General features: G+C 45.9%; 1 protein-coding gene across 15 annotated transcripts in view; it reads right to left on the reverse strand.

Annotated features, from left to right (window-relative positions):
• The window catches only part of UNC79 (unc-79 homolog, NALCN channel complex subunit), a 295,942-nt gene that overhangs the window by 106,645 nt on the left and 161,366 nt on the right, over positions 1-27,931 (reverse strand). For 12 of the 15 annotated variants that reach the window (XM_055133643.1, XM_055133649.1, XM_055133642.1 and 9 more), the window contains 9 exons: positions 25,426-25,653; positions 21,311-21,452; positions 18,692-18,771; positions 18,455-18,603; positions 15,754-15,911; positions 11,692-11,873; positions 9,089-9,290; positions 7,872-8,051; positions 6,202-6,267 (listed from right to left, as the gene is read on the reverse strand). In XM_055133643.1, coding sequence (XP_054989618.1) covers positions 6,202-6,267; positions 7,872-8,051; positions 9,089-9,290; positions 11,692-11,873; positions 15,754-15,911; positions 18,455-18,603; positions 18,692-18,771; positions 21,311-21,452; positions 25,426-25,653 — 1,387 coding nt within the window. The remainder of the gene's footprint in view (positions 1-6,201; positions 6,268-7,871; positions 8,052-9,088; positions 9,291-11,691; positions 11,874-15,753; positions 15,912-18,454; positions 18,604-18,691; positions 18,772-21,310; positions 21,453-25,425; positions 25,654-27,931) is intronic. The other 3 variants (XM_055133648.1, XM_055133638.1, XM_055133650.1) reach the window with 1 other exon arrangement.

Below are 27,931 nucleotides of genomic sequence, written 5' to 3' on the forward strand. Positions count from 1 at the left end.
TTACCACCCAAGAGCGGAGTCGCTCCACCACAACCATCACCTGGGCTAATTCATCGCAGTCTGTCCACAGAGAGGCCCAATGGGTCTTCAAAGTGTACTTTAATTTTACTTATTCAGATGATCTGAAACAGGGAAGGGTCTGGATCTGCTTTTCCAGACTTATCACCTGTTATTCCAACCCCAATACCCAATATTCTTAGAAGCTGAGTTACTCGAAGATCTTAGAACTCAGCCAACATTTTGCCACCACTGTGTCTTGGCTTGTGGTGCTCTATTTACCTTGCCAGGTGGTCATCCATCAACGCCCCAATTTTTCCTGCAGGATCTGCACCCCAGAAGGTATGATTACTTATGCCTACCTGTTCTTCTGCTCAAAAATTGGTTATGTCCCTAAAGTCTATACATCTCCAAACACAAGAAAGCAGGGAGGCAGGGAGGGTCTTTCAATGTATCATAAGACCACAATGTAAGTTCATTTCTCAATTCATTTTAGCTCTGGGGGTGGGGGGGCAAAGTTTAAGAGAGCATGATTGCCTCATTCCTGCTCAGTTTCCCCCACATCCAGGCTGACTTGGCTCCAAAGCTGCCCAATTGAAAATGGAATCAGGGAGCATTTGAGAAATTTTACCTTTGCTTTATAGTTCTGAGATCAAGGGACCTCTGGAGAAGGCAAGTTTCTATGCCTGATCCATTTTTATGTCCCTAACAGAAACTGGGCCAGTGTCTGACAAACAGTATGCACAAATGTCTAAGTATGCTCAACTGAAATATTTCAAATAGATCCTGGCTTCCATGTAGGATAAAATGATAGAGGCCCCCAAATAGTCAGGAAACAGGAAACTAGAGAACGTTCCTCTGCCATTAGATGACTCACTGGCCCCTCTGTCAAACCAACAAGTAGCCGTCTACAGAAGGAAACGGCAAACTTTCTGAGCATTTGACCTATTAGGTCAAATAGTCAATAGTCTGAGGATAGAGACTGTGTTATATTGGTGATTCTTATTACAGCATCTCACCGATCCCCTCAGCTTGTTTCTCAACCAGCGCTGCCTTCACAACAGTTCCGGTGGTTGACACAGCTAGACCTGGCAATTCATTCCAAATCCTTTTAGGCTCTTCACCCCAGCCTTTTCCTATTCCGACCCCATACCCACCCCATATCACTGACATCTTATCCACTGAATTGTCATCTGACCACAAAGCCTTCCCCGCTGTCTTGCGTTCCTCTGTTGTGTTGTAACACATCCAACAGTACGATTGCTTTCACCCCAGCAGAAACCTTGCTTGTATTCATACTTTATGTCCCTTACTGGACTATAAACAAGTTGCAAGTACCCAAATTTCTGATATATCTTCGTGTTCTTCATATTTCCTAGTAAAGCAGCTGTCCAGTTAAATGTTTATTCAGTAGAAACTGTCATTTCCCAATACTATAATTTCAAACAAAAGCATTTCTGTAAACACAACTGTACTCTTTGATTTATTGGCTTTTTCATAATCAGAGGCATTTTGCAAGTTATTGAATCAGTGAAATTGTAACTAATCTCTAAAATAAAGAAAAGAATGTGCCCAAGCAATTTGGAATTCCTGTCTGGGACATTAGAATAATAGCTAGAAAGGTCAACACGAGGGTTTTATGTGTTACTTAGCATTGTAGCATTGGGCACCTTCTCCCGCTGACTAAAATTCCAATGAAGAGAACTCTGTGGGCTGACGGAGAATGGAAAGACTCCAAGTCCACTGGCGGGCTGGATAACTCTAGCCCAACCCACGAGAACAAACTGGGAAGGTCCTCGGTGTGTACACTCGCCTGACCTGAATGCCCAGGTCATTTCTATGACCAAATGGGGGTCTTCATGTCCCACAGGATAACAGAGGAGTACCCTCACATCAAAGTAGAATTTTAACACAAAAAGAATATTAGTGGAACAAAAGAAAATCAAAGTTTCTGGTCTCAAGTTATCCCTAACTTGTTATAGTCTAGAAAAAAAAAATCCTTGAAATAGGTTACTCAATGTAAATCCCGGAAACCTCTATTTTCCTCTCTCTAAAAGTGGGAAAAATACTTTACATATATTCAACATCATGAGATTAAATGAGATTATTTGCAACACTATCATTAAGGAAGTATTATAGATATATGAAATATTAATGGTATATTATTATTATTATATACCTACTATTATTTACTTGTTCATTCTAGGCGATGAGAAACTAGATATCATTAAGCTTCCTGGTGCTCCTTGGGTCACTACCATGGGTTCACTTCTGTGCTGTTATAATAGACCATAACTGTTCCATTATATTTAATAAATATTCCCCAAATATCAGAACCACCGAGACAAAGCATCCCTGTTTCCTACAACATCAGAGAAAAGAAACTTCATACTTAACTCTACAGAGATGGCACACCTCATGAATTAGCAGGTAAAATATATTGTTCATCAATTAAGATCAAAATAAGGGGCTGAGTTCTGACTAGCACTCACCACACATGACTTGCAAAAGATATCAAAACAGCGGGGGTGGAAACTCAGCTCTGTCACCAGGAAACTGGTGAAAAGCATTCCTTCCCGGGAACTTTGGATTCCTCCACTATAAAAATGAGAATGTTCATAGCCCTAATGTTCTAGTTAGGGAAGTCTGGGAACTGTCTATACACAAATGCCTTTGATTTGAGCCATAAAATTCACTGAGGAATGCAGGCTTGATGGATTTACACAGCAAACCATCTCCATGAGCGTGATTCCGTGGCACTTTGCCGTGGGTAATATAAAGTGGAGATCAGAGAGACAGAAATTGTACATCCAGTGCCAAAAGGTTCAGCCTCACAGAAATTAAAATGAAGTCTTGCTCCATGATTAAAAGGCATCTGCCTTCTCTCGGGGAGTAAGAGGTCTTGCATATAAGACCTCAGTACTTGCACCAGACAAAAGTATGTTTGTTAAATAGAAAAGTTCCTTGTGTCTTATTTAATTACAATCTTAAACCCCTCCCCTCAAAAAAAACTTATTATTATCCTGGCATGTCTTTTTTTCCAAACTAAACTATTTGGTGTCCCGTAAGTAATAATAATTTAAAAAATGAAACACTAGTTTAAAATTGTCTGGTATAAAGAAGAAACTGTTTCAAAATCTAACAAGCAAGCATTGCTTACTGTGGTATTATGTCAGTTATCTTCTAGCTATGTGTGAAATGTCATCCGTGATGTGAGCCATCCCTTTTCCATCTGGTCACTTTTAGTGGGACAATTAGATGCCTTGAGAGGCTTCTTTATCTTTAAGAAACATATGTGCATGTTTTCAAAAGGAGAAGTGAGAGTACTTCTATGGTTGGATTGTTAACATGGGTATTAATAACAACAATGAAGGATTAGCTTTTCAACAAAGTCTTGAGACCAAGCAGGTGGGTAACTTCACTTGTGAGCTTGCATAGGACCGATCTCATGAAGGCTTAACTGGAAAGGCCCTCAATGCAATCCTCATTGGTGGTGGAGTTCGGGATCAAAAGTTCTTTCTCTTTTGAAAACTTCAACATGAGACTGAGGAGAGACCTGGAGTGCATGCCTAGCACACGAAGGGCCCACGTTCAGTCCCTGGCACTGCATGCTCCCTGTGTACCACCACGTGTGGCCCCGGAGGCTCCCCTCAGGCCTGTGCCCAAGTAGCAATGCATCCTCGGGATGTAGCATTCATTGAACAGTGGAGTCCACACGGCCACTGAGCACTACTCGGGAGTCCCCCCATCCGAAAAGCAGCAACAAGGAGGCAGAAGGGAATGCACAAAACAAATAGACTCTGCAAAGTATTTCTATTTTCTCGTGGACTTGCTTTTGGCTTTGGTTTTTGTGCTCAGGGCTGACTCTTGGTTCTGTGCTCAGAGATCACTTTTGGTAGTGCTCAAAGGAAGAACCATATGTGATGCCAGGGATTTGAACCAGAACCTGTCACATGCAAGACAAGGGCCTGAACGCCTGTTCTATATCTCTGGCCCTATTTTCTCATCAGTTTTCAAAGAAAATATTCTGGCCAACATCCACCATCTATATTCACTGTCTCTGAGGCAGTGTCTCTCCTGCTCCTCTCCCTCATGCCACTGGCCTCTCCCCTTTCCCCTCACTGTCACTAGCCCTCCTGGGAGTGCCCTTCTGATACCAAGTGACACACAGGTAAGTCACCTTCCCAGACATTTCCCTACTAAGATTGATGCTACTGTTCTGAAAAGTCTCCCTTAAAACTAGTTTTGGCTTTTCACCTAAAAAAAGCCAAATATTCTACAGCATGACACATAGGTGGTAATCACCAAGTTCTTGACAAGTAAGTGTATATCCAGCACCTGTCAAGTCTTCCCAATAAGTCAGTGTACTGTGTGTAGATAACATCTCATCTTAGTGACCTGGCCAGCATCCCTTCAAGGCCTACATCCTTGCTGAGAAATTGTAGAGAAAACTGGGTTTGTCCTTTCAGTCTTGCTGCAGGGAACATAGGTTTATCGGGTTATACCCATCACAGTGCTCCTGAGACACTCCCATTCCTTTTTTTATCTGTAAACTCTTCTCTGCATCCTCCTTCCCAACCAGTTAATCACCTTTTCCCTAATCAGATTCTGTTATCTTGTAAGATCAGATCCTTCTAAAGACTCTGAATTTGTATTGTAAGTTAGTGTCTTTTGCATAGCTTACCTTAAAGCAATGTCCTTTCTGTATGGACACAGGAAGACAGTTAATATTATGCTCTTGTAACCTGGGAGTTGATTGACTCCAAATAATATTTACTCCTAGGCATCTGCTTTCTCAACTCAGTTGCCCTTAGTTCCTAGAACCCCAAAAGCAGGGTCCCGACGAGGGATGGAGTGGACCCAGGGCAAGCTGTGAGCTACCCTGGCATTGAAATGGGCCAGGCCAAAGCACCACAATACTTAACTATAAGTTAAGGGCATGATCATGGACAATGCTGTCATGATCCAAAGGTAATGACAGATTAGGACCCTGCTGGGGTTAGGAAGATTAACCTGGCCTGAGGACTGTGGTCTGGAATGTATAGTGAGATGCCCTCAGGAAGAACCAAACTTCATATCTCTTACTGTGCTCGTATAGAATGACATTGCTAGAAATATTAGGAGTAGATTTACTACAACTATGTAAGTGGATTACTAGCTGAGGAAACCCTTGTTTGGATCCCACCCTTGAGTAGATCTCCTAGTAGTCTCCTTAGATGAGATTTTGTTAATCTCCTCGAGAAATGGTCTTACCCTTCTTTGTTGATTTGTTAATGTTCTGACCCACCTTTATGTTACCGCCCTATGTAATTGTTATATAAACTAAGACTATAAGATCTGGAAGGAGAAACAGAACGGGAATGGAAATTGGAATAAACTGCAATTGACACCGACCAGCCTGGCACTTATTCCTTCCTTGGCCTGCCCATCGCCATCAGCCTCCCTGGGGTGGGGGAAGTGGCATGAGACTACCAAACGTGGGCGGCGGGAGAGATAGAGCGCCCCGAGCCACTGTTCCCTTTTGTGAACACACAAGAAATCATAACCTATTCAATTTAGCTAAATAATTAAGTTAATATTTAATTAAGTTAAGAGTTTAACTTAATTAAGTGAAATGAATTGTCTCATCACTCCCAGGTACCCTGTCACTGCAGGATGGTGACACCTCTCTCACAAAGCCTCCATCTTCACCAAGCTGGACAGGATCCTCTGGTCCTCCAAACAAAGGAAACCCTCAATTCTCTGAGAGACAGAAATGCATGTAGAGTTGCAAAGAATCAGAAATGGCTAAGGGGATGAGTGAATGACAGTGGTTCGAATGTATAGCCTTTGAAGAATGTAAATGGAATGTATGTATTTCCTAGAGCAGATTCAATGAACATAATATTTGTATGTCGAAGACCGCATACAAATATAAGTATCAGGTAGAGTGTTCATCGCAGTTGGCTCTCTGTGGGGAAGTGCAGACTTGGGTAACATGATGCTTCTTACTGGACCAGAAGTTAGCAGGTTCAGAGGCATCTCACTCTGAAGCTGGGAGGAGTTACTCTGTCAGAGCTCAAACACTTGAGCGTCTGGGTAATAGCCTTCAAGCTGGCAAATTTGAAGTTGATCTGTCTGGTCCAGTGAGAGACACCCCATTCTTTACCTTGTCCACCTGTGATAGACACTTGCACACGGCCCTTCAACGTCAGAAGTACCCACCTGGCGTCTGTTCGGGTGTCCCACCGAGAGCTGGAGCAGACTGCTCATGCCTGGTCAACCTCACAGCTTAAAAATCAACAACAACTCTATTGAAATAAGCATTAGCAACAACCTGACCCTAGCAAAATAATACATCCCAGTGCTAAATGCATTGGCTAGGAGGGGCGAGTTCCGTTCTCCTAGGCAAACTTAACATCATAACAAAGTTGTTTACATCACGAGTTCTGTGGTTTTACTGGGATCTCAAGAACACCCCTCCAAGTGATGTCAACTTTTAATCTTCAAAATTGTCATCTGAATCAATTAAGGAGAAATAACAATAAACAGCCTTTATATATATCAAATTCATGGTAAGTTGTAAACTCTCATATAGAAATGGCATTTCATTTCATCTAGACTTCGGTTTCTAGGATCTGATTCTGTTTCGCTGGGGGCCTACCACCACTTAAACTACAGGTTATTCTTTATAGGGGTTAGACCACCAGGCAGTGTGCAAGGGCTATTTCTGGCTCTGTGCCCAGGAGTGACCCTTAGTGGTGCTCAGGGGGCCAGAAGTGGTGCCAGGGATTTGAACCAGGATTGGCCATATACAAGGCAAGCACCCTTCCCCCATACTATCTCTCCAGCCCTCCAAGTTATTCTTAAATGGCCAAGTATAATTATCTTTGCTCCCTGGAAACTAGGTTACTGACTGCCTCAGGGGCTCTCCTTCACTCTTCCAAAGTTCAAACCCACATTTCCATAGCTTGTCATAAAATAGAGAAAAATGTAATAAATAAAATCAAATCATATTTATGATTAAAAATGGTTATGTTACATAAGGCTGTCTTCTAATAAATAACAATGAAAATGCAAGCTTTCCAGGTTCCAACAGGATAAGAAAATGTATTATGGCATTTATTCTAAAATTAAATGATTCCCTAAATTTTTCCAAGTTGGTAATATATTTAAATATATTCACCCACTGATATGGTGTTTTAGTTATGAATTCTGAATGTCACTTATGAGCCAATGATCATCATCAGAGTTCAACTAGTCATTTAATAATTGAAGGAACATTTTTTTCCCTTTAAAAGTACAATACTAAATGAAAGACCTTTAGAAAAAAGTCTATATGGTCTCCTGCTTTTAAGTTGGCAATGAAGTTTGCTTTTATTGATAAATTATCACTAAAGTTGGGCAGAAATTCAGCCTCTCCTGTGTTTTCTTTTCTCCAAAGCAGCCTTTATTAGTGCATTGTCTGGGAGCTAGTGGGCTGTCTCATCCGTGCACAAAAAAGAAAACGCCCGGAGATTTCCATCCAAACCCCCTTAACTACCACAGAAGCCCTTAGGTTGCAAGGCTAGTGGTGCAGACATTCTTACTCTTAGGAGCAAATGCCTCTTAGCATTTCATGCCAAACATTAGTGAGGTTACTGCTATCTGCACTTCCAAACAATCTACCACAGAATCAGGGTTTGGCTTCACACACCCCCACCCCTAAGCCCCAAAAGCCCGCCCAGAGCGCTGACCCTCCCCTGGGGAGCTGCTCCAGAGACTCTGAAGGCCAAACGGGATCAAGCCCAGTTTGCTAAACGCCCTGTCCTCTGCGAACATTCAACAAGACGAGGCAGCCTCAGAGATTTTGACAGCAGACAATTAGAGAGGAAGAATGAAAGAAGGTACTCAACGGATTTTGGAGGTGAGGGTCTCAGGCAGGGACAGCGCCCGCTTGGACTCGGCTGGCCCCTTCACGCTGTCCCTCAGGGAACGCACACTCTTCTGGCGGTTCCTGGCAAACCGAGCCCTCTTGATCTTCCACAGGGCCGCATCGCTGAGGTTGGCGACGTTGGTCCTGACAGCGGTGATAGCTGCGCAGAAGGAAGGAGAAGGGGATGATTCTTCCTCTCATGCACTGGAAGCCATCCATCAGCACAGAGGGTCAATGTTAAAGCTCTCTTCCGCTGGTACGGGGGAGAGGGGGATCCCTCACGGGTTGAGAATTAATCCAGATACCCGCAAAGCAATGTTTCTTTTTGAGTGCCTATAATTTCTCTCTCAGAGAAGCTACTGCCAGGGCTATATTTATGCAAGATGCTCTTGAACTCCCCTTTCCAATTTCAAGACTGGCAGCTTCCTCTACAAGTCTCCCGGTAGACAAGGGTGGTCAAAATGTACCAACTTCTAGTTACGGAATGAATCAGCCAGAGGGCATGTGATGTACGGCATCGTGACCGGAGTTAATGAATCCCAGATGGTGTATTCGAAAGTAATCAGGATAGCTGCTCTTAGAAGTTCTCATCACAAGGGGAAAAAAAAAAGTTTGCTGGCCATGTGGTGCAGGGTGCTAATAAAATCGATTTTGCGGATGATTTCGCAATAGGTGAGTCTTTATGTTATATACCTATCTCTGTAAGCATGTGTACCAAAAAGCTTATATGAGAAGAGCATACAGCTGAAACAGGAACACATAAACAAACATGATTATTCACTATCATGACTGTTGTCTTCCTGTTTAGCCCATAAAATGAAGCGATCAAATTGTGTTATCACAGCGGTTGCATAACCAAAGTGTTTTCCCCATGGATACAAGATTGAATTTGTAAGACACAAATATATCTCACAAAATTTCTCATGGACAAGATAAACTGATGATTGAGTAATAGTTAAGGGCTCCCCGATGACAACTGGAAAACAAAGAAATGAGAATATTTTGGACCTGGAGGGCCAGAGAACAGCTCATCTGGGGCTTACTACAGTAAATCTTCAGTGAAGATTTGATAAACTGAGTCTGTGAAGTCAAGGCATCGTCCGGAGTGAGGCGACCTACAGGATCCCCACCGCTTAAGTAGCCAAGCGCACACAGTGGAACAGTGTCCATGGAAAATTAAGTTCACCTTATACTTACTCGTGGGAAAAGGAAATTCTTTGTTACAATCCAAATGTAGCTGAGCTTCCAAAGACAGCGTCTCAAATCTGTTGACAAAGAACTCCCAGCTCAGAGCAGGAATATCTTGCTTAAGAAAATGCAAGAGCAGAAGCTTGCTCAGTATTGTAGGACGATCTTTAACCACAGTGTCAAACTGGAAGTCGAGGCAAAGACACAGACCCTGGGGATGGAAAGAGAGAAAAGGAAAGTCAGAAGAAAAATAATAATAATTCACCTTACCTGAAAGCTCTCACACTGAGCCGAGCCAGTGAAATTAGGAACCTTCTCAGCCCACACTGTTAGCAGATTTCAACTGGAATCTTCATTTTTTCAATTTTGGGGAGGGCGGAAAATGCAAGAGAAGAGCTTCTCCTAAATGTAGAATTCCTTGAATATTGATTTAGAAGTTGACTAAATGTATGTTATGGGTTTTCCAGGTGCACTAAATCATATCACTGTCACTGTCATCCCATTGCTCATCGATTTGCTCAAGCGGGCACCAGTAACATCTCCATTGTGAGACTCCTTGTTACTATTTTTGGCATATCGAATATGCCACGGGTAGCTTGCCAGGCTCTGCTGTGTGGGCGAGATACTCTCAGTAGCTTGCCGGGCTCTCTGAGAGGGACGGAGGAATTGAACCCAGGTCAACCAAACGCCCTACCCACTGTGCTATCAGTCCAGCCCCACTAAATCATCACAGGTGAGAATTAATCCAAAAACCCGCACAGCAATGTTCCTTAATTTCTCTGAGAGAAGCTACTTCCAGAACTAAATGTATGCCAGATGCTCTTTAAATCCCCTTTCCACTTTCAAATTCTGTGATTCTGAGAGAAAGTCAAGTCCTCTTGTCTTTTTGTAGATAAGTGGAAAATGGCATCTTAAAAAAAAATCAAAGCTCGGGGACTGGAGTGATAGTACAGTGGGAAGGGTGTTTGCCTTGAATGTGGCTGACCTGGGTTTGATCCCCAGCATCCTATATGGTGCCCTAAGCACTGTCAGGGGTTATTTCCTGAGCAGGAGCCAGGAGTAAGTTCTGTGCATTGAGGTTGTGGCCAAAAAAAAAAATTAAAAAATCGAAGCTGGGCCCAGAGAGATAGTACAGGGATTAATGCTCATTTCTTTCATGTGACCAGTTCTGGCACCATCTGGTCCCCCTGAGCATCACTGGGCACAGTCCTGCCAGGGTGGCCTAGCTAATCCCTGGCCCCGAGGGGCTCCTGAACAGGGCCGCCCCATCAGGACTTCCCACTGAAGCCCCAGGACAGTTGGTCAAGAATTTTCAATGGGGTCCACTGGCCTCCAACTAAAATAAAGACTGGACTAACAGACTATGCCTCCATTTCTCTAGAATGTAAGTGTACCCTTGCCCCCTCCTCACTAAATGGCATTATAAGGCTGTCATCCATCCTGCCATCCTGTTACTTTTCATCCATAAGTACCTCCTACTCCTGTGTTTCAGGCCCTGGGCTGGGGTAAGACACACGGCTGTCTGCTCTCTCAAGATCAAAAGAACCACTAGCCAGGAAATTGCTGAGGGTTTTCACAAGGGCAGGTAGGGAGCTACAGGCACATAATCTTATGCTTTTCCAGTTCCTGTACAATTCACCTTTCTTCTTAGCCTATTTTTTTCCTTAGTCTTTTTCACAAGAAGAATTATGCTAATTGGGAGGCAATGTGTAGACACACAAACACACACAGACGTACACACACAAGAACAGGGACTTTATTATAAGTCAGACCCATGTTTGCAGCCACTGACCAGTCATCTTACTGACAAAGTTGACCTTTGTTAACCCTCATCTTCCTTCTCTGTAAAATGGTAATGCACGAAGGCTATTATGAGGGTAAGTGAGATAGTACAATCACGATGGGTCACTTTTAATACACTGCCCTGGAAACAGAATGTGTATGTCACAAAATTTTGCTCCTGCCATTATTATTGGTTTTAATAATAAGGATGAGAATAAATTAGATGCCAGTGTGGAAAAACAGTCAATTGGGATGGGGCTGGAAGTTCCTCAGTCTGGTTCTCCCTCTAATTCACTGTGTCTTTTGTGAAGCCGCATTCTCTGAAATTTGGTTGCCTCAACGACAAAATTTCTACAATAAACATACAATTCTCTCTAGGTCTCATATTGCGTGCTTCTTTGACTTTACTCTTTGGAGTTTCATGTTTGCCTTCTCACGATTTGCTTCCATTTGCACTATAATTCATGTCATTTCTCTCAGCACTTAGCCGATAGTGACTTCCAACCCAGGAACCAGCTAAATGGCATATAATAAACCAGCCTAACTTTTAAAACCTGCCACAACCCCCAAATAAAAAGATAGACAATAGTCATATCTCTAAGAAGCAACAGAGCATAAGGACAGAGACCGCAAAAGACAGCGTTGACCCATCAGAACAAGAGGCCTATTCCGAGGGTGTGTTGCCTGAGTATTTTTCCCAGCTCAGAAAGAGCCGCTGTTCCTAGCAGCCAGCGCATTCTGTGTGTCCGAGGGACAAACAGCCCAGAGATCCAGTGGCAGGAGCAGATACCCATCTGCAGAGCAGACAACAGGCGCGTCAGAGTTGTCACCTGCAAGGCCGGCCTCTTTATGGTGTCAAGCAGGAGGCCAGCCCTGGTGGCCACTGCCGGGTTGACATCCTCCACCGCCGTCAGGAAGCAGCAGAAGGCGTGGGCCAAGGAGTACTTCAGCAAGTGGTTTTTGGTCACTGAGTGAATGTCCAGAAACCTACAAATGACAGCCACCTTTTCCACTGCAATGCAAAAGGCAGAGGACAGAGAAATAAAGACGTTTATTTAGAGAGCCTGAAACCCCCACCCAAAGAGAAACAGTGAAGTCTGGGCCCCCACGGAAGCCTTTTCAGTTCTCAGCGGAATCCAGATGCCACCATGGCCAGTGTCCCCTGTGTCCCTACTGCTGGACGCATCACTCCCCAGGACAGCAGTTCCTGCCAGGCAGCTGGCTCGAGTTAGCGCTGGGTGTCCTTTCATTATTTTTTAATGGCCTTTTCCTTTATTTAACTTCCAGGTACACTTTGCACCACGTTCTACACAGAGTGCGTTTACGCTCATCGCCCTGGCCCTCATGTAGAGAGGCTGCGGATGAGAGGGAGGCATCGGGACCCACCAGGTTTGGCTCTGGGTTCTGGACACACTTAGCCTGTGTTGTGGTTGAAGTCACTGGCACTTGGGCTGGGGCTACAGCGCCCCTGGGTTTCTCTGGCACAGATCCACCCTTACTTGCTTGATTTCTAATGACTCTGCAAATTTATCTGAAATGCGTCCAGTCATTCTCAACACAAACAAAGCCTCTAATAACGTGGCAGTGCTTGGGGTGGGCACTCCTGGGTTTGTGCTCAGAGATTTCTCAGTGGTAGTTGAGGGGACCACATGTGCTGTCGGGGATCAAATCAGGGTCATTACATGCAAGTGAATCACCCCAACCCCTGCACAATCTCTCCAGCTTCAATAAAGAATTTCTCGGGGGGCTGGAGCGATAGCACATCGGGGAGGGTGTTTGCCTTGCACGCAGCCGACCCGGGTTCGATTCCCAGCATCCCATATGGTTCCCCTGAGCACCGCCAGTGGTAATTCCTGAGTGCAGAGCCAGGAGTAACCCCTGTGCATCGTCCGGTGTGACCCAAAAAGAAAAAAAAAAAGAATTTCTCTTTGGGGACTGGAGCAATAGCACAGTGGGTAGGGCGTTTGCCTTGCACGCGGCCAACCCAGGTTCGATTCCCAGCATCCCAAATGGTCCCCTGAGCACCGCCAGGAGTGATTCCTGAGTGCAGAGCCAGGAGTAACCCCTGTGCATCGCCAGGTGTGACCCAAAAAGCAAAAAAAAAAAAAAAAAAAAAGAATTTCTCTTTGAAAAGAGCAATTTTATATTTCTAATTGCTCTCATAATGAGCAGTACTTAAAGTATTTCTTCTATAAATTTGATTTTTAATATATACATATAGATATATAACTTAGAACATAGTTAAGAAACTGCCCCAGATCTTTGGAAGAGATTGGGAGTAAATGGAGAAATAAACTGTTAAGGATGAAATCTGGGTCCACCCGGACCCTATAATTTACCCAGTAAAACGCTAACCCCAGTGTGAATGGTTTGGGAAGGAAGTGCCCAGAGGAGAGAATTTACTTTATTTGATGAGGCCACCAGGACAGGGTTAGTATCCTAATAAAAGGAAGAGAGCCCAGAATGTTATGATTAGTATCCTCTTTCTCCTTCTCATCCTCCTTTTCCTTTCTCCCTGCTCCCTCATCCCCCTGGCAAAATAAGAGAGCCATCTACAAGACAGGAAGAGCCCCTTGACCTTTGCGTTCCCAGTCTCCATAATTTCCAGAAAATTGGTTTCTGTTGTTTAAGTCCATGGCATTGTGATGGCAGCCCAAGTAGACTAGTAAATCATTCACAATTTTTACTTCAAAGTCAAGTCAACTGGGCTAGGGAGGGGTTGAGGTGCTTGCCTTGCATACCACTGACCCCAATCTGAATTCCCGGCTTCACAAGTAGTTCTCCAAGCACTATCTGGGGTCAATCCTCAGCACAGAGCCAGAAAAAGCTCATGAGCACTGCCAGGGTTTGCCAAGCCCCCTCCAAAAATAAAAAATAAAATAAAAATAAATTTTAAAAGTAAAGTCAACTAAAAAAACCTGAAACATAATCTGAAAAGTTGGCAATAGCAACTACGGAGGTAGAAGCTAGTGCTATGGGAGATCAGGTGCTAAAGAAGTGACTTTTTCAGGGTCAGAGAGGTGGTACAGAGGAAAGGCACTCGCCCCGCACGCAGATGATCCCAGTTTGATTCCAGCATATGATTCCTGAGCATGACCAGGAATAAGCCAACTCCACACTTCTGTGTGTGTCTCTCTCTCTCTCTCTCTCTCTCTCTCTCTCTCTCTCTCACACACACACACACACACACACACACACACACACACACGCACGCACGCACTCACAGAAGGAAGGAAGAATTTTCCATCAAGGGAAGAGAGAGAAAGTAAAATTCAACGGTAGCATCTGAAGGACGTGCGAACAGAGGTGACACAAAGAATACTTGGAGAGTACAGGATGGCCAGCCTCAGGTGAGAAGAAGTAATGGGAGGGTGAGAGCAGAGAGAAGAGGGGAGCCAGGCTCTGAGAGGCTCCAAGTGTCAACAGGAGTCTGAGCTTCTTTCTCTGGCACTGCAAACCCATCCACAGTCCTTGGAAAAGCAACATCCCCCGAGCTGTGATTCAGATCAGTCTGCGAGCAATCTAATCCTTAAGTTGGAGTGGAAGGGTAGAGTTAAATATTTGTTTGCTTTATTTGTATTTAAATGGCTGTAAAATGTTGCCCACCCTGTGAAGCTTTGTGTGAAGGGTAATCTAATTCCCTACTACACCGTGTGTTATTACGTAAACAACAAGCCTGGGCATCCACGGGGCATTTTTGAAAAAGCAATAACTTGAGACTGGAGAGGTCGTACAGGGGCTGAGGCACTTGCCTTGCATGTGGCCTACCCAAGTTTGATCCCTGGCACCACATGGTCCCCCAAGCACCACTGACGGGAGCCCTGGAGGCCCACAAGCACTGCAAGGTGAATCCCCGGAGCCCCCAAGCATTGCTAGGGTAGTCCAGGTAATGCCCAGCACTGCAGGGCCTGAGAGGGGGGACTCCTGAGCACTACTCAGGAGGCCTCTATACCCCCACCACAAAAATAAAAAGCCAGAACTCCTAGAGGTGACCCGATTTTCATGAGCTGAACATTTCCTGGCAGTAACCCTTAACTCACCTAATCAGATTCCCATTTCTCTGCCAAATTTTTGGGACACTAAAATATGCAGAATTATTCTGAGAAAGCACATGACGGCAGGGAGCTGCCTCCCGAGAATGGTCATTAGCAGCTGGAGTGACAGCGAAGAAGGCAGACAGGGCTGAGCGGACTCACCATGCTCCTCTGAGTCTCGCTCTTCTCGGCACTAGCGAGTGAGACCTTCCCTGTTCCAGACTCGTCCCTGATGCCTCCTTGATCAAGAGAGAGATTCTTGGCCTCCCCTCAGAAGACTCTGAGGCCATAGGTCAAGAATGGGGTCCCAATGTCTGCATTCTTGGCCCATATCCCTGCTTACTCTGATGTCAGAAGCCTATCAGACTTAGCAGGTGACTGACACTTAAACCAGGACCCAGTGGAGCAAAAACAAGGGTGCAAATAACAGACAACTGAGCAGGAGGCAGAAGGGGAGACTCTGAGGAAAATCCAGGAGGAACAGCCTGCTTGAGGAGCACAGAAGAGTTTCAGTGTGCGGCTGTGCCCGGTAGAAACACAGGAACATTATCAAGCAGGAAATGGTACTTTAAAAAAAAGAGCATCCTGGGTGGAGATCTGGAGGCCCCTGAGAACTCCTGGTTGTGGTCCTGGTGGTCCCCAGTGCCAAAGGCCTAATCAGCACAGCATCTTTAGGTCTTCACAATGAACCATCCCTAGGGTTCCTTAAGCACTTCATGACATCTTTGGAGGCCCTCCCACCTCCAAGGGAAAATAAAAAATGGTGAGGGAGAAAGAAGGTCCAGAATAGATGTCATTACTGGACATCTGGTCTACCTCGTAACCCCAATAGAACATTTTAAGCGAAGACAGAGGTACCTGCTTCAAACCTCATCTTCCAGTCTTTGCTGTTGAAATTGCCGTTGATGATTGTCCAGAAGATGTCAGCACCATGAGGAAGGGATAGAGCATGGAGAAGGAGAGGGACGGCCAACGAAGACAGCTGGGAGAACTCAGATTTGACGACTCTCCACAGGCTGCGGGATCAAGAAGCAGAGCAGTTACAGGCATGCCAGCCTCTCTAGGGTAAAGCCACTCCTCACAGTCCAGAAGTGTGATCCACAGGAGCTGGGTGGGCACTACGATGGAATGGTGCTCATCCACATGACAGGGACCCCCCAAAAAAAGCTGCCTGTGCTCTGCTCTAGGAGCGTTTCCTTTAAGAAGTGACTCATGTAAATACCACTTGGCATTACTTTAACTATAAATATTTGACTATAAATACTATTGACTATAAATATTATAAACTCAGTTATATAAATGAATGATGTCTGTTTTTAAAATCCATATTGGTCCAGATGATGGAGCATAAGTGATTTTTAACTTGAGGGTTTTGACTTCTCTTTTTATTCTACCAGAATGTAACCTTTGTTCTATGAAAGCAGAACATAGCCTGGCAGGGCTATCAACCAACACCATCCACTTTTTCTATGGCAGAAGAAACCCCAGACTCATCAAAACACAGGGTTCCAGTAAAGAGGGTCTTGTGGAGAGATATAACAATCTTCATACACTTTCCTCTAAGGAAACCTTTTTGTATCATTTTAGTCGATTACTCTTAACAAACAATATAAAATAAATGATCTAGGATCTGCCTTTGGGGCAGGCTTGGGTGGTGGCAGGAAAATTCGAAATAATAGTGGTGGTAAGGTACGATGGTGGTGGTTTTGGTGTTAGAATATTGTATTTAATAAATTACTGTGCACAACCTTATAAAAATTTTTAAAAATTAATTTAAAAAACACATCTGCACCCTTGAGGAACTTCAACCCGGTCCAAGGCAGCAATCTATACATAATGCCTCTAGAATCCCATCCCAGGGACCTAGAGCCTTGGGTTTGACCACTCTTGGGAGCATTCCCAATTCTCTAAGTTGGCCTTGTATGAAAAGAAAAATTGTCCCTTTCTCCATGTCCCTTCCTTGTCTATTATGGCTTTGGTATCTAAATGGCACACCGGGGACAAGACTGGGCTTATGTAGTCCAAAGGCCAAATAATCCATTTGGCCCAAGTACATCTCTGGTGGTGTTTTCTTTCCCAACAAAAGTGGCCTCCTCAGTGTACCCATCCTGTGGGAAAAGGATCACAAAGACTCTATCACCACAACATCCATTCCAATGGAATAGGTGCGAGAGTCCTTGGCTCACCATCCAGAAGTGATTTCCCGCCTCTGAACTGTACAGAAAAGTCATCACTCCCAGGGACCAGAGGGGTTCCTCCATGTCCTTGGGAACTCTGCATCTTAGTTTATCCGAACTCTTAGTCCACTTTGAACTGAACTGTCTTGAGATTAGTGTGAAAATTAGCTCTCCTTCACTCTCAATCATGGACAAATTTAAATAATGAATTACATTGTCACCTTCCGTAGATATAGCACTCACCCCCTTTCATACTAAACTGCAAATTCCCCCAAGTAACTAGAATAATACTTTCGACTAGACCTCAGTAACATCTGTTAAAGGAATTTTTAAAAAATCAAAATCAGTTAAGTGAGAGAGGGCCTCCATTTGGCTGACACTAAGCTAACTTCAAACAGTCCTCTCTTCTCTCTGCGACCTCATTCTCTCACATACAAAAGGAGAATGATGCTTTGATGATTCACTTTCCGAAGACTACATAAGAGTTAAAATAATTTGGGGGGGAAACACTGTCTGAAAATCCCAGGCATTATTTTATCTTTTTCTTGAACATCCCGGCAGCCTTTAGCAAATGCCTTATCTGACAATAGATGGAGATATTGTTAAATGACAGTTTATTGACAGTTCAAATCCCTGTAAGAAATGGAGTGAGCCAGTTATTGCAGGTAAATAACTTGGTGCCTACTGAAGTTTCCTGGGGCATAGTCTCTTCTTAAGCCATTGAACTTCTGGACAGCAAAAGAAAGAAACCTGATTTTACCTCCTCTGTAGCTACAATATCTAGCAAAGGAAATTGCTATCCCTCATAGTGATATTAAAAATTTAGATAGAAGAGGGGCTGGAGCAATAGCACAGCGGGTAGGGTGTTTGCCTTGCACGCGGCCGACCCGGGTTAGATTCCCAGCATCCCATATGGTCCCCCGAGCCCCGCCAGGAGTAATTCCTGAGTGCATGAGCCAGGAGTAACCCCTGTGCAGTGCCAGGTGTGACCCAAAAATCAAAAAAAAATTAGATAGAATAAATAATTAATAGCACAGCAGGTAGGGCATATGCCTTGCATGCAGCTGACCCAAGGTTCGATTCCACAGCCCTCTCAGAGAGCCCAGCAAGCTACCGAGAGTATCCCGCCAACACAGCAGAGCCTGGCAAGCTACCCATGGCATATTTGATATGCCAAAAACAGTAACAACAAATCTCACAATGGAGACATTACTGGTGCCTGCTCAAACAAATCGATGAGCAATGGAATGACAGTGGTACAGTGATACAGTGATCCTGAGAGCTATAACCCAGATGAATCGGTCTCTTTTATTCTAATTCCATTTTTACAGCAAACATCAAGTCATAAACAAAAATAAATATAAATCCATAGGGATACGTACCTTGCAATTAACATATGATCCTGAATATAGGCTAAAAATTGAGGATGATCTTTTCTAGCAATGTATAAACACTCTCCATGGAGACAGAGAATCTTCAGACAATTGAGCATATTAAAAAGAATGTCTGGCTCTTCAAATTTAGCCATTTCCTATACAAAGAACGACATGGTTATCAAGTCATCAGAAAGAGACTAAAACGCTTCTAAATTGACAATTTGAATATTTCAGAAAACACACCTGGAAAATGGTATATATTAGTCTTAAAGTGACTGGAAGCTGTTGGTAGCAAAACTTCCTTTCAGTATCATTCTTTATTGCTGTGAAAAAAGAACAATAAGGCAAACGTTAGCCCAACTCTTTCTTCTCAATCCTGTTCACAATCCCGATGCTCTTGAGCTGCCCCAGAGGGAAAAACTTAGATCCAAACTCTTTTCAGAGATAGGGTCTGGTGTTTGCATTTGCTCTCCAGGTTATTCACACGTACCCTGATTTGAGGAAGTCCCTTTAACTAGTCGATTTATTTTTATTAAAGAACTGTGATTTACAAAGTTGTTGATAGTTGACTTTTAAGCATATAATATTTCAACACCAATCCCACCACCAGTGTCAACTTCCCTCCACCAGTGTTCCCAGATCCCCCCCCCAACCCCAACCCCCACTCTATCCCTGTCTGTCAACTTGACAGGCACATCACAAAGTTCCAACGGTTGCCACTTCGATGTCATGTCTTCAGTGTTGTTGAGTCTGTGGTGTGGACACATGGCTAAGGAGTCTGTTTTCTAGAAGATGCAGGTGTCTCAGGCTCTGTGAAGTGGTCAGAGTCCCGCCCGATACACCTGTGATCTGCTGGTTCTGAGGCTGGGGGCGGGGTGGGGGTCCTGGCATTGGGGAGGTGGGTGGGGTTCAGACCTGAAAGGGAGGTCAGGAGGTTCCCAAGAGAAGGGGACGAGCTGTATTACCACTCAGGAAAGGATTTATGACATGGCCTCACAAAAAAAGGGGTGTGGTGAACAAGTTGAACGAACCCCTTCAAACTAGAACAACCACTAGTGGTTTCATCTTTTGGTGGCAAGAGTCTCAAACACGTTCCACAATCACAAGTTGGGACAATTCTTAGGATCAGGGACAGAAGGATTGAAGCTTGAAAAAAAGTGTTTTTTAGGGCAGGACATATCCGACTTCTGTAGGAAATAGGCCACAAAGTGCTGAGAGAGAAAGTAGGGCCAATGGAAGGGTTGTCGCTAACCCTAAGCCCAACCGAACCCTAACCAGGCTCGTGGACAGAGCTCGCCTTGGCATTGGCAGTGACACAGGCTCAGAGACCATGGCCCCCCCGAGGCCCACGGGGCCACACAGGCTCCAGGCTCTGAGCAGAAGCCAGCCAAACTTACCCTGGAAGAAGAAAGGTAAGGGACGGGGGCAGGGCGGGTCTCTGAAAATACCGTTTTGTCTTTGTGAAGCAAGGTAGCTTTTAGTGAACAGATTTTCCTTAGAAAGATGCGCAGTGGGAAATGGGTGGGGGAGGAGAAGGGGACGGAATATGCGTTTAAGAGGGAACACAAGCCAGGAGAGCAGGCAAGGAGGCAAGCAAGATAACGAGATAATGAGCTCAAAGGGGAACGTGAGCTTCACAGGCCAAGCCTGTTTCAACCACAGCCGGTGAGACGGCAGAGAGCAAGAGCAGGCCGACGGGCCAGAGCACAGCTTGAAGCGGCGGGGAGGACGGGGAAGAGGGTGAGTGGTCAAACAGGGGCACGCTTATAACAATTGGGGCGGAAAAGAGTCATTTTTAAATTGCTTTATTTGGACTATGTTCCAATAAAATATAAATGAAGGGCTCAGCTCACTGATGTGTGCTGAGGCTGACAGTATTGATCTGCCTGTAGGAGCACAGGCTCTGAGTGCCCCGTCAGCAAAACTCCTGCCTCTGAGGCATTAAAGCGACAGGCACACAGCCCTGGGCCTGGCCTCAGTGAGTAATTAGTAAACTGGAAACCCGTGTCCTCCTCTCAACTCTGCTACGAACTACAGTGTGCGCTCTCTGGAGTTCTAATTCCCAGGCCCGCCCGCCAGATATTCCAAGAATTGGGTAAAGGAAATAACGGCCCATTCACTGTGTTTATATTTCAACTCCTCCGACTATCCCGATGCCCCATTCCAGCCCAGGGAGGAGGAACAACACAGGCCTGGTCACGAATGAATCACAACAGCTCCAGGACCCGGGGAAGGCCGTTGAATTATCCACATGCGGCTTCCTCAGCCCTCTCGTGACCCAAGGCCAGCAAGGGACCTGCCACTCCCACCAGTCTCCAGAATCTTGAAGAAAATTCCACAGCGGGGGTGCTGGAGTGATAGCACAGCAGGTAGGGTGTTTGCCTTGCACGCAGCCGACCCAGGTTCAATTCCCAGCACCCCCTATGGTCCCCTGAGCACCGCCAGGGGTAATTCCTGAGTGCAGAGCCAGGAGGAACCCCTGTGCATCACCGGGTGTGACCCAAAAAGCAAAAAAGGAAAAGAAAAAGGAAAGAAAAGAAAATCCCACGGCAAAATCCTTTCTCCCAGCCCAGAGCTGAGAGATCCCACCTCTGAGCGTGGGCTACAGAGAGATCCCAGCACAGTGATCGGAATCTACACCAAGCACAACCCGCACGGGCTGCTTCCCTGACCTGCGGGAAACAGTTTGCGTGCACGGGTCTGCAGGAAGCCATTTGTCCACTCTTGGATTTGCAAAGGCTTGTCCCCGTGGTCAGAACCAGAGTTCCGAACAGGAAGTCAGCACCCATGGTGGGGGGTAGGGGGATACCAGCAACCCCTACATCCATAGCCCCTCAACCCACCCCTCCAGATTTCACCTACCAGCATGTTCCATGGGCTCAGTGCGGTTGCCTGGGTTTTCCCCAGACTTAGTTGCGGGGTTCTCCTCCTCCTCGCCTTCGGGGCCGATGAGGAACTCTGGCCTGGAAGAGAGGAGGCTATCCTCGAGGCTGTCTGTGGGCTCCTGAAACAAACACGACAGGCGGCCACGTGAGGAGCCGGGCTCAGTGCAGCCAAGATCAGCCAGGGGCCGCCAGTCCACCCTGCTGCACCCAGCCCCGTGGGGCCAAGGCACCCGTCTCCCCAGACACTGGCCCTTCTGTCCACAGCAGTTAAAGGAAATCTGCACGGGCTGTTACTCGGGCATGCTCGATCCCCTAAGATAAATACAGGAAAACCCCTGAACTACTGCCCAACCTCCCCGAACGCATTTTCCCAGCTCCATTTTAATCAGTGTGGGTAGTGACCCAGTCCCGAGGGATTCCAGTGCAAGCACACCCTGCTCTCACAGTACTTAACTAGCAGAGCATGAGAAGGGTTCACAGAAATATGCGAGGATGCAAAGAAAGAGTGGCTCGAGGGGCTGGAGAAATAGCACAGAGGGGAGGGCGTTTGCCTTGCACGTGGCCAACCCGGGTTCGATTCCCAGCATCCCATAGGGTCCCCTGAGCACCGCCAAGGTTAATTCCTGAGTGCAGAGCCAGGAGTAACCCCTGTGCAGTGCCGGGTGTGACCCAAAAAAAAGAGTGGCTCTCCTGCCAAGTCAAGGTTTTAGCAGCAAGAACTTGTAACCATCGATACATGGACAGAGAAACTGGTGTCCCTACAATGGAATATTTCTCATCCTTGGAAAAGGGCAGACTGGAAGGTGGAATCTTTAGGACACTGGGCTCAGTGAAATAAACCAGTCGAGAAGGTGAAAATGGTCTATGACTCCACTTACACAAGGTGCCGGCCGCTACCAGACTCACAAGAGCAGGGGGAGGGTGGGGCGGGGGGTTTCTAGGGAACAGCATTTCCGTTTTGCTAAATGACCGCGTCCAGATCTGGTGCCCAAGCACCCGGAGGCTCGTCATCCTCCACGCCAACACGGGGGCCAGTGCGACCAGCTGCAGAGAGGGGAGAGCCAGACCGCAGCTTCCAGATACACTCTAGCTCCAGCTGTTCTCTTTCTTCTCTCTAAACTGCCTCTTGCCAATGACCTTCCCTTCACACTCATGTTCTGATCTGCAAACATTTCCTCAAGAATTAGCTGGGTGGATAAAACCGAGAGACGAGCTGAAACAGGGCTTGGCACCACCTGTCCGCCGGCTCCCTCGGCTAAGATTCCTACAAGACAAGACAAAGGTGAGCTGGGGGTGACAACGGAAACCCCCGACTTTCACCTCTTCCCCTGGGCCGGCTGGATCTCCAGCTGCTGCTGGGAAAACCTTAAAAATGAGCACAGTGAGGCTGTCTCGGGTGTGAAGGAAAGCAAAACCCATGCAGGGGACCCCCTGAGAGAGGGCAGAGGCGGGGAAGCCAGGGGGCCCCAAGCAGGCACTGTTTGCCCATCAGCCTTGCCCGAGCATGTGGCCAGGATCCTAGGGGAGTCCCCTGGGTGCACCCCGGCAGTCACCACCCCAAGCCCACGGGAGGAGCAGTGACCTTATACACACCCCAGGCTCAGGCACCACTCAGGGAAGAGCCAAGTACCAGCTGTCGGGGCACGTGTTAGACAGCAGAGCACCCTGTGAGGGGCACCCCACAGCCTCCAGCAGCAGCATCTCTTGAAGTCCGAGTCAGCAGGCACCAGGACCCTTCGGACTGATCCTTTGGACGGATCCTTTGGACCCTCTGAAGACCAGCATCTCAGCGGTGGCCAGTGGTCCCTGACAGGCACCGAGAGCCCAAAGCAGGGACATGGAGTAGTCATGAAAAAAATCAACTTGCAATTTAAAAAATGAAGCAGAATAGAACTATAAACTAAGTCTCATAAAATCCCACAGAGTGAGCCCCCAGGGAGCCACCTGGATCGGCCCCAAAGGCCAGGGCCCTCCTGCCTAAACCTGGCAAGTTCCTCCCTCATGCCTCCACCTTCCACCTCTGCGGCCACACGGGAGACCCAGCTCCAGCCTGGAGGGAACCCGCACAGCACCAGGCAGGAGGGATCGCGCGTCCTTCTGGGACCATCAGTCTTGGCTCCCCTGTCCCCCCACCAACTTCTGCAATCCAGGCCACTTGTCGTCCTGGCCGCCCCGGTCACTCTGCCAAAGGGCGTTTTATGTATTTCAGCACCTTCCTGACTTGGCCCTGAAACGCTTGATTTTCATTTCTGCTTCACATCTTGGCTGCTCTGGAATAAGCACCCCACGGCCAACTGAAAAGGGCAGATCACGGGCAGACGGGGCTTTGGCCAGGCAGGACTAGAGAATTCAGTGACGTGAAAGGGGTGACAGAAAACAGGGAAAGACTTTCCGACAGGCCGGCCCTTAAGGAAAGATCCAACCAGTTCCTTTCCATCCCAGGCAGGTCTTCGGGGAAAGAAGAACCCGTGATGAACACTGATTCGTTGATTGCACTTCATCGACTTACCATGGAATCAGGCTACCGCCATGCTAGGTGTGTCTGACATGGAATCAGGCTACCGCCATGCTAGGTGTGTCTGAGATGGGAAATGAGCTGAGAAGGAAAGGGCACGGGAAGGATGGAGGATCCCACGTGTGGCCTCCAAGTTGGGACTGCCCTATTTTCTTTTTTTTTTAATTTTTAAATTTTATATAGTAGTTTAGCAATAGCACAGCGGGTAGGGCATTTGCCTTGCATGCAGCCGACCTAGGTTTTATTCCTCTGTCCCTCTCAGAGAGCCCGGCAAGCTACCGAGAGTATCCCACCCGCACGGCAGAGCCTGGCAAGCTCTCCGTGGCGTATTCAATATGCCAAAAACAGTAACAACAAGTCTCACAATGAGACATTGCTGGTGCCCGCTCGAGCAAATCGATGAACAATGGGATGACAGTGCAACAGTGCTATATAGTAGTTTACAACATTTGATTACATTTAATGTTCAAACACCAATCCCACCACCATTACACCTTCCCACCACCATATTTTAGGTGTTTCCATCCTGATCCCCAATCCCTCCCCAAAGCAGAACCAAAATAATATATTTTCTATTGTTTGTTATGAAAAATCACTGAAAATGCTACAAAAGAAGTATCTTTAGAGGAAAGAGTGTGAAGATTGCTGTATTTCACCAAGGGACCACTAAGCCCTTCTATAAGAGATCACTAACATGTTGTTAAAGATTGAGTCTTGTATGCTTTTTATATAGGTAGCACTGTAGCACTGTCATCCCATTGTTCATCAATTTGCTCAAGCAGGCACCAGTAATGTCTCCATTGTGAGACTTATTGTTACTGGTTTTGGCATATCGAATACGCCATGGGTAGCTTGCCAGGCTCTGCCATGCAGGCGGGATATTCTCAGTAGCTTGCCGAACTCTCTGACAGGGACGGAAGAATCGAACTTGGGTCGGCCTCATGCAAGGCAAACACCCTACCCGCTGTGCTATCACTCCAGTATGTGTCTTTAAAAAATAATGTATATTTTCCTTCTAAGATTTGTTGCCTCCTACTTTGAACTCTACCAAATGTGGTGCCGTAATTTTGGAGTATGGGTAGGGACTGCCCTATTTCACCCATAGGAAACAGAACCTGGGAATTCGTGAAGACTTGACTGCGGCTGATAAAGCCAACGGGTTTCTACCCACTGATTTTTCCGAGGACTCCTCAGCTTCCCTTCCAACCAACCTCCTCAGCATTAATATCCCACAGTGCTCATTGTGATCTAACCTGTGCAACTTTACAACAATAAGTCTTTCAAAAGTACCAATTTGTTTTTTAAAAAGGGGAAAAAAAGACAGTTGTAACGCTTTGTGTATGTGAAGACTGAGTGAACGCATGTCTACAAGCATTGTAGAGAAATCTTCCCCGTACAGCACCATCTTCTCTCCCTTTCTGGAAGCCTGATGGGCAGCAGGACCAAAGATCATCCTCTAACCCCATTAAGGACATCCCCCAGCGGGAAGCCGAGAGAAGAGTGGAGAGAGATGCCATTAGACCAGCTACTGGCATCCTTATTACCATCAGACCCAGCCCTCTGCTCCCAGCACTTACCACCAGCCGGCTTTCCTCTTTGGGAGCTAGTCGCTCCAGGAGTTCACAGGCGAGCTGATAGCAGAGGATGCTAGACTGACATAAGTTACACTCCGTCGCCTTTTCCTCCTTCTGGCAGGTGTGGGAGCCCCCCCAGGGGGCCTGGAAGACATTGTTTATAATGGAGATGATGTCCTTCGACAAGCTGTGCTCTAACCCCATTGTGATCCCATCATCTTGTAACTCCATCTGAAAGACACCGAAAAGAGAAAAAAAAAAAGAAAAGAAAAAGAGGGAGTTTGGTCCTTTTGTCCAATATTCCGCTGGTCCGATGAGTGGATAAATTCACTCATGGACAGTCATAGGCTATTTTTAAATGCTAGAGACATCGATCAAGAATATGCACTGCGTTTCATGAGTTCTGCACAACATATTATAAAGGGGATCATTTTTTAAGCCATGGTGGACATTTAAAATGTATCACATGTTGAACTTTGACACATTGAGGGGAAAAGAGCCAGACAGATGGCGCTAAGGCTGGACCACAGGTCCCCCACATTTGAGGCCCCAAATCCTGTCCTGCCTCTTCATGTGTCCTACCCCAGCAAGGCCAAGGCTGGTCCTGAGCACTGCTGGTCCAAGCAACAATTCACAGGCCAGGCCAGTTGGTTGGTCTAAAGATCTTTGGGTAAAGGAGAGATAACACCCACAAAGGCAGGGTGGGGCGGTGGGGGAGGGGGTGGGGTGGTGGGAGGGATACTGGGAACATTGGTGGAGGAGAATGGGCACTGGTGGAGGGATGGGTAAACGATCACTGTATGACTGAAATGCAAACACGAAAGTTCATAAGTTTGTAACTGTACCTCACGGTGATTCACTAATAACAAATTTTTGAATAAAATAAAAATCTTTGGGTACAGTTCCAAGGCCCTGAGCATCACTGGTTTTGAGAATCATATTTAATTTATGAACTATTACCTAATTAAAATGTGGCACTTGCCCTATTCTCCAGATCTTGGTTTCTAAATGCCACTATCCACTAAAAATTTCCAAGGGCCCCTTGGAGATTCCAGGGTGGAGGATTAGGACAATATAGAGTGAGCCAGGAATGCCTTTGTCACTCCCGGAATTAAGAAAGTGTCTGAGAAAATGACAGAAATGTGTCAAAGGAGCAAAGGCGTCAGCCTGAAGGGCTCCATAACCAAGTAGGGGACAGGGAGCAGGGAAATGGTCACAGTAACAGATTTGAACCCTCAGAACAAAATGAGAACATAGGGGTCCAGGCAAGTATAGGCAGCTAGATAGCAATGTTTATCAATAGGTCAGAGAGGAAAGAAAAGCTAATGGATCAAAAGAAATGATGGATTTAGGAAATTATCCTTTGGTAACCATCGTAATCATATGATGAACAAGAAAGGAAGACACAGAATAAATTCAGCCCTGATTCATCCACAGATGCCAAAACTAGCAGGTGCAAGTCTGACACAAAACAGGAAATCTTATCATCTCCATCCCTCTCCCTACAAGTTACTCATTTATTACACAGGGGAAGGAGCAGCTTTTCATAGAGAAATCCAGAAGAAGTCACCTTTAAAGTTATTGCCGTTAGTCATGGCACCTGAGTGAGTCATGTGCTTCCCATAGGCTGAGACGTAAAAGGACAAGCATCGAAAGTTAAGCTAAGAAGGCGTGATTATCAGGGGGCTGGAGCAATAGCACAGCGGGCAGGGCGCAGGGCGTTTGCCTTGTACGCAGCCAACCCGGGTTCGATTCCCAGCATCCTATATGGTCCCCCAAGCACCGCCAGAGGTAATTCCTGAGTGCAGAGCCAGAAGTAACCCTGTGCATTTCCAGGTGTGACCCAAAAACAAAAAAAGAAAAAAGAAAAGAAAGAAAAAGAAAGAAGAAGGCGTGATTAAATCAACATCTAAGAAAACATCAGGCCAACTCAAATTGAGGAAGATTCTATAAAATAACTTAGGAAAGGAGTCAAGAGTATAAAAGATGAAGATCTGTTCTAGATTAAGGCAGATGACAATTTGCCCTAGATTAAGGGCAAATAATTGCAATGAGGGAAGATGAATCGCATCCTTAAAAAAAATTGTTCTTGGGCTGGAGTTGGTTCCAGTTGTAGGATACATTTTGTGGATATTCAAGGCTCTCAGTTCAAGCCCCCGTGGCACAGGGTCCCTGCAAGGTAACTAGATTTAGCTTTGATGGTTCTCAAGCACTGCCAGGAGTGCCATTCAGGAGAGACTGGGGCCACACCCTGTAGTGCTGAAGGGATATCCCCAGCATAGACTGGAAGTGCTCCCAGTGGTGCTCAGGGCATCAGGTGGTGTCAGGAATTGAACCCGGGCCTCCAATGTGCACTAGCTCTTGGAACTCTTTCCCTTACTCCCAAAAGATCTTATTTTGCTATAAAAATTATATGGTGATGATTTCAATTTTAGTGAATCATTTCTGTAAATTAACTAATAGGTAATAGTGTAACAATATTAATTTTCTGATCTTGGTGACTGTTCTC

The sequence above is a fragment of the Sorex araneus genome, chromosome 3 (genome assembly GCF_027595985.1).
Source record: "Sorex araneus isolate mSorAra2 chromosome 3, mSorAra2.pri, whole genome shotgun sequence".
NCBI classification, from domain to species: domain Eukaryota; kingdom Metazoa; phylum Chordata; class Mammalia; order Eulipotyphla; family Soricidae; genus Sorex; species Sorex araneus.